The sequence below is a fragment of the Vigna radiata genome, chromosome 1 (assembly GCF_000741045.1).
Source record: "Vigna radiata var. radiata cultivar VC1973A chromosome 1, Vradiata_ver6, whole genome shotgun sequence".
In the NCBI taxonomy this organism is placed as follows: Eukaryota; Viridiplantae; Streptophyta; class Magnoliopsida; order Fabales; family Fabaceae; genus Vigna; species Vigna radiata.
The window spans coordinates 7,008,558-7,016,172 of NC_028351.1; the positions used below are offsets into that span (position 1 = coordinate 7,008,558).

The 7,615-nt window shown below is 30.7% G+C and overlaps 1 protein-coding gene across 1 annotated transcript; it reads right to left on the reverse strand.

Moving 5' to 3' along the window:
- Positions 1-1,683: 1,683 nt before the first annotated feature.
- Positions 1,684-5,096, reverse strand: LOC106777289. Its single transcript, XM_014664896.2, has 6 exons — positions 4,850-5,096; positions 4,318-4,760; positions 3,876-4,229; positions 3,041-3,418; positions 2,685-2,902; positions 1,684-2,530 (listed from the first exon to the last, which is right to left on the reverse strand). The coding sequence occupies exons 1-6, from the start codon at positions 4,993-4,995 to the stop codon at positions 2,285-2,287; spliced, it is 1,785 nt and encodes a 594-aa protein (XP_014520382.1). The 5' UTR covers positions 4,996-5,096; the 3' UTR covers positions 1,684-2,284.
- Positions 5,097-7,615: the final 2,519 nt, after the last annotated feature.

The window sequence follows — 7,615 nt, forward strand, 5'->3', positions numbered from 1 at the left end:
CAACTCGGTTCACCATGGTTGGTTATTTAGTGAGTCAATCTAACCGGGTTCATTTATTAGCGAGTCAGAAAAATCTGAACCCGACTCGACCCACCACAGGTTGGTGAGTAAACGGGTTGGCTCATTAGTCAATTTAATTACAATTTTTTTAAAATAAAAAAAATACAAACTTTCTATATTTAAATTTAAACAAATTTAACTCCAAAAAAATGATATTAAACTGAAGACAATTCAAAATAATAATAAAAAGTATAATATAATCCAAATGTGATCCAAAAACAAACACAAAAAACATACAAATAAGTTTTTTATATTCATCATATTTGTGTTCCTTGTCCATTTACAATATTAGACCTGCATAAAAAAAAATTAATTTTTTCAAATCCAACCCGATCCGAACCCATGGTAAGCCGATTTAGCTCGCGGATTGTAACCCATTTTGAGGACTCTAATTTTTATGATAAAAAAACAGTTATATTTCATTAATTTTGCAGGGTTTTGGAATCAAATAAAGGCACTGATAGAACTTTTACTTTTCTGGTTGCAGGCAATTCAGACTTAATATATTTAAGATTTTTTATTTATAAAGATAAAGAGTGATTTGATGATTAAAGAAGAAAGATAAAAGAAATGTAAGATTGTAAGAGCAGTTGATTGCAGGCTGCTCTCTAAAAAGCTCCTACAAGGAGCTGTTGTTGCTCCTTTTGTTTTATAAACAGTGAAGAAATTAAAGTATGGAAGTCTGAGTATCTTAAATACATAAGAAACATTTCACAATATTTAGATTCAAGAAAAAAACAAACTTGGTCACTAATTAATTCAAGTAATAAACAGTAATATGCACTAATACAAAATCTGAAACATGATATAATATAGTACTTAAGTTGTTACAGCTACTGAACAAGACGGTGTGAGATAAACTAAAAATAAATAAATGTTATAGAAAATAATAATTTTTTAGGTAACTATAATATTACATTAGTGTAAAAAGTCCCATAAAGGACATTGTTTTAAGAAATTTATCACGTTAACATAATGAAATCAAAACACGATGTTTCTAAATACAAAAAAGTTAAAAATTTGAATAAGTCAAATCATAACAATTTGAAAAATATACTTTGACCATTATTAACTTTTTTTACATTCATTTGACATTACATTCTTTACTTTTTACTTTCTTCTTTTTCGAAAAACTACAAAAATTAACTCTTTTAATACCATTTTATCTTTTTTAGGTGTATCAAATGAATGTCAATATGTATCATGTTTCTTAGAAAATATCGTGGAATTTAAAATATTATAATGGTTTGACATAAAACCATTTGGGAACTAAAAAATAACTGTTTGGTTACTTAACTTTTGTGATAGAAAAATGATTCTTTGATCCATCTAAATTTTTTACATTCATTTGATATTACTCTTACTTACTTTTTACTTTCTTCTTTCTTGAAAAAATACAAAAGTTTACATTTTTATGACAATTTTACCTTTACCCTTATATTCTGTGCAAATAAATGTAAAAGTGTATCATGGTATATACAATTTTTTTTTTCAATCTTTGTTGAGAAATCTCATTAATACTCTAATGAATTATTTAATTATTATTATGTTTTTCATTTACTAAACTTGAATGAAAGATTTTGCTTATAGATTCAATTAAAAAGTAAGCTACATGAAAAAAATTATATGACATATATATTATACAACATAAACTTTTATGATAATATGTAAGTTGATACCCTACATGCTACATGCTACGTACTTTGATGCAAGATTTATTCCTTTATTATTACCAACTTTTTCTCTTTGACAGAACTAAGTGGCATACCTTCTGTAATATTATTTTGAAGAAAAAAGAATCACCTAACCCTACCATTCCTTAATCTTATGATATACTACTTTTACTTTTTATTCAACTACATGTGCTTCATTCTTCTTTTTGATTCAGCTTAAGACCCTTATAGATAAACCCTAAGTTAAAAGCTAAAGCACACTAAAGCTGTTCATTCTTGTCTCTATCTTCATTCCTTGCTTTGTCTCTGCTCTTTCACTTTCAACATTCATCAAATCACATAAACCCTTCTTTTCCTCTCAGTTTCAGGCTCCAAAATCCATGCCACCCCACATGTTTCACTTTGATTTGTAGGGTCCCTCCTTCTCTTTAACCACACACACATATTATATTATTTACAAAACAAAAGGGTGTGTTATGGATATTCCTTTGGTGCAGCCATGCACATTCATGATCCAGTCACCAAGCAATATACATAAACCTTTTTGTGGGTCAATGTGCAGGAAAAAAAAGTGGAGAGGAATCTCTTTGTAGTTTTCCTTCCACCACTCTTACTTTCCTCATCTTCTCTTCACACCAATGCAACTGTTCCTCACTTAACTCACTCATTCTCAAAACCCTTGACACCACTTTCAGGTCTATCAGTGCCATCAAAATCTCCATCTCTTCTTCTCCCTTCAGCTTTCTCTTCCTCAAGCATTTTCTTGAACGTCGAAGGTCCTTCACTTTCATCTTCTTCTGCATACAGAAAAGTTCTTCATGTCAGCTATCATTATTAAACTATAAGATATATAAAGTTATACAGATAATATATATAAATGTAATGAAATGAATACTGATCTGTATGGCACTTAAGAAAATGATTAATTTAGTTAATTAGTTAATTAATTGCCTTTTGATTAACTTTCTTGATGAGGCGTAGAAGTGTTGGATCAACCAAGGGTCTTCGGTTTCTCCGAAAGTAAGCTGCGAATATCTGACTTGGTTTCTCTTTATCAGCCTTCAGAAAACTCATGAACGTTCTTATCCCATCTTCCATTATCGTAAGAAATGAAGCTGATGATATTTTTGACTGAACACCATTTTCTTCTCTCTCATCATCTTCTGATTCTATGTTACAGCACACAAAAGGAAGTCATTAATTAGTTAAGCATGCATCACAATGTAAGGTTTCACTTAGTTTTAAAGCTTCTTAAAATCATAGTTTTTGTAAAGTTGACAGTCTCAAGAACCAAACAAAAGCTTTACCTCGATATTCTGGTACTAGTAGCAATTTTGGAGCTAAATGCCTCACTCTAGCATAGATCTCTGGTCTTCTACCATGCTCATAAGGCTCGTTTTCTATGTATCTCTGCAACAACACTTGAAATTGTTGTAATCTCTGTGCAATGGTGGCTGGACAACCCACGTCAACATCATGGCCTCGTGAAGCTCGCTTGGATTGAAAATTCTTGTAGTTCCAATTAAGAGCTTCCCATGTTGAGCAAATTTGTGCAACATATGCAGCCTCAAGTTCATGATATGGGTTGCGACGTGTATCATTTGGTTTCTTGTTCATACTTGAAAACTTGAACACAATGCGCTCTGAAATTGACCTGGGAGATACCTTGATAGACCTTAAAGATTCTGAAAGTAATCAAGTTGTTAATCGCATGCAATTGGCAAAATGAATCTTTCACCACAGTTTAACCTTTGAAGAAATTTAATATGACAGTGAGATAAAAGTAAGGCACTGAGATCACTTTCCACCAATATAATCCTTTATTTAATCTAAAGATGTTGTGCGTCTATGCATTAAAGAAAAAAGATTGGTGGACATCTTCTTTGTTCTGAACATCTAGAGAGAAATAGCAAGGAATGAAGAAAAAAAAAGGATGGTTGATTTACATGATTATACAAATAATGAAATGATAAAACAAGAAATCAAGTATGTTAATTAAGTGCTTGTAACTATTTTGAGTGTCCAAATATAAGAATTCTTATACTATACTAATGTGGCTTATTTGTTCACATATATAATTCATATTTCATCGGTACTGATATTTTTTAAGAGTGAATGGACTGAAAAATGGGAGAAAATTACCAATTTCTTGAAGTTTCTGTGCACTAATTCTATCTTGGAATGACATTTCTTCATCATACTTTTGGAAAACTGTGTATGATTCCCACTTGGGACAACTTCTTCTTGATGAGGAAGAAAAAGGGTCATCAGTTCCAGAATCTCTGCAGTTAATAGAGCTCCTCCACTCAGAGGAACTCTTAGAAGTGGATCCAACAGTGCATGAGTCACCATATATTTCTTCATCATCTTTTTCCTGAACAATGAGCTTCTTGGCCTCCAATTGGGTAGGATCATAGACCAAGAATCTCTCATCTCGTGCGAGGCTTTCCTCTTGCAGCTTCTTATTTTCAACAAGTCCAATTCCAACACGATCTTCTGCACAGAAAATAGAATCAGCAAGAGTTGGACAGTGTGATAATGTTGCATGTGAATAATGTAACAAACTTTGGTACGTAATAGATACCGTCACAGTTTTTGTCACTGTCTGGTGAGTCACTTTTGTAGAGGTTCAGGGTGATGGGCGATGTGGGCCTGCTTTCATCAGGGACAGAATTTGGAACAGAATCAGCATCTTCAGCTGGAAATTCTTCTACCTCTTGTACATTTTCTATGTCTGAGACCAAAGGTGACTTGTGAAAAAACAAGGTTTCTGTTGAATAGTTTTCTTCTAACTCTTCTTCAACAAGGCTATCACGGGGGCTTGTGAATTCATCAGAAGAGGAATGAGTCCTCAGAGGCAGGTCGTTGTGCACAAACAAAAGGGTTTCTCCACCAGCAATGATGTCAGCTACCAGGTGATCTGACTCACCAGAATCATGCTCATAAGAGTATCTTTCTTGAATTTCTTCTTCTTCTTCTTCTTCTTCTTCATCGTACTCTGAAGACACATATTCATAGTGGTGATCTCTGCAACATGCAAAAAGAAAAGGTGTGAGTTAGGTGGTGGAGGCAAGTGAGGAAGAGAAAGATGTGGAAGAAGAAGAGCATAAGAAGACCTTTGGAAGATGGTGAAGCTGGCAATGAAGTTCAAGAAGTGGATAAGCAAAAGGGAAGAAGAGAAGAGGAGGAGGAAGAGAAGGTGGAAGGAGCTAGAGACATTGTAGAAGAGTCTAACAAGAGCTTCTTCTTTGGAACATGGCATTTTCTTTGTGGTTGATCCAAAGGACTCCTCCACTAAGCAAAGCAACTACTAAAAAAAAGTGAACTTGGTTGCTTTCCTTAACATATTAACATCTATCACTCTCTCGCAACATAGGTGAAAAAAAACTACCCAAGTCTCTAGTATATCCCCACATGTGGTTTTATGTTCCAATTGTAAGATGAAAGAACAAGGGCAAATCTGTCATGGTGTTCTCTATGTCTAGAAGAATGTTTCTTTTCACACACCTAAAATTTTTACATTTATTTCACACTATTCTTATTTACTTTTTATTTTCTTTTTTCTTAAAAAAATACAAAATTTTACATTTTATAATTATTTTATCCTTATCTTATATTATGTGTTAAATTAATGTAAAAGTGTCTTATGATACTTAAACATATGATATGCTGGTCTTCTACAGCTGATATAGAGTAATAATATCATGACACACTTTTACATTCATTTGACACATAATACAAGAGTAAAATAGTCTAAAAAGTATAAAGTTTTGTAGTTTTTCAAGAAAGAAAAGAGTAAAAAATAAATAAGGATAGTGTCAAATAAATGTAAAAGATTTAGATGTGTCAAAGAATCATTTCTCGCTCTGATATATTGGGACTTGGATATGCCTTTTGTATGATGAATAACAAATTTGAGAATTCATTAGTGTGTTCACTTATAAGATAAGTGTCTGTTGAATATTTCTCCTTTATAAAAGAAGTAAATTTTATTAAGCATTATATATGAAAAATTTTAGATGGGCACTCTTCATTCTTTCTATACCTATGCATCATCTAACAAAAAAAAAGAATACTTTTTCTTTTATAGCTAATTCTTTCTAAATTATTTTATATGTTAAAATAAAAATATTATACCATTGGGTAGGTGTACTACAAACTCAAATATGTCATCACTTATAATATAAATAAGAAATAAAATAGTCTTTTTATTATAAATTGAAAGAGAATCTTGATGACATTATATGTTAGAATATTACAATTTATAATGTAATTTTTCTATCTTAATTTTATTTTGTATAATTAAATGATTTTGGTAGAGTTGCATAACCATGATCTAATATTGTTATTTATATCAATTTTGTGTTTACTTTTTGTTTTGCATTAAAAAAGGTTTTTTTTTATGAGAAAAGATTAATCAATAAATTAAAAATAAATATAAAGTATCCAAATTCATATATGAATTTCTTTGTCAAAACTTTTCACTGTCTCCACATTCACTACCAAAAATTTTGTAATTATCTATGGAAAAATTTCACTAATAAAACAAATTTTTACTAATGAATTTTATGGATATATTATTAGATCCTTAAAAATTTGTCAATAATTTAGAATTTTTTTATTAATGGTATCTATTGATAATAAATCTCTTAGTACATTACTATAAAATAGACTTTTCATAAAGGTTAAAACAGTTCTTTAATGACAGTTTTTGAACAATAGTAGATGTTGAGGTTGTTAAAAGTTTAAAAACAACATTTAAAATAGTCATCGTTAAAAGTCTTAATGACAACTATTGTTCTTATACTGTTATTAAAAGTCATTGGAAAAAAAAAATAATGCCTTGTATATCATAAAAATTATAAAGGCAACCTAACCAAAGTAAAGCAATAGAACATTTCCATTTGACACATAAGTTTTACATGGAATAACCATTTGTTTGCTTGTGAAGACGTAGAGATAAATTAGAAATAAGTAAACAAATTCTTAAATAAATGTAAAGTTCGCTAGTACAACGAAGGGCTATTACTTCGGTTGTTTTGGGTTTATGACTACGGTTACAGAATCGAGATATATTCAAGCGAGGTAAAAGGTTTGGATTTTTGACCTCGGTTTAAAAATTGAAGTAAAATCTTATGATTATTGCCTCAATTGGAGTTCAGAACTGCTGCCTAAAGTATGTATTTCTTTAAAAAAAAATTGTTCGTTTCTACAAACATTCCATAGCATATATACAAGAACACAAACTCAGAAACAGACCTGTAATCTAAAGTTTAAAGAATATCTACATTGCAAATCTTAAAAAGACTCTAACTTTCACTCCGGTTAATCGTTTTCTATTTTTACATAAAAAAATGTTTTTTTTTTCAAACTTTGCAAAATGAAAATATAAAAAACTTACAATGAAAATAACCTTGAAGGTTGAAGGTGGCTTCTATGCTGAAACAAAATGAAATAAAATTCCAAAGATCACATGTGCACAAAATTAATCGGTAAAAATGAAAGACAATAATGGTAGAGAAATAATTAATCAATGAAAAATGAAAGAAAGAAAAGAAAGAAATGGAAGATAATGGTCTAGAAGGCGTGGAGAGAGCAGCAGCGACACAAAGAAGATTAGAAATGTTTCAAATGAGTAAGAGACTCTGTTTGCGAAATATAACCCTAAAAATATGTTATTACCTCAGTTATTTTTTTAACAAAGGCAATAAGGATTTATGGCCTCGACTCTATAAAGAACCGTTGCCTAAACCTTCTAAAAAAAAATTCAGTTACTTTAGGTATCGGTTCTTTTTTAACCGAGGCATATACCTATGCGCGATAATTACAAAAATGCTACCACACCAGTTTTAGGCATCAATTCTTTTTAAACCGAGGAATAT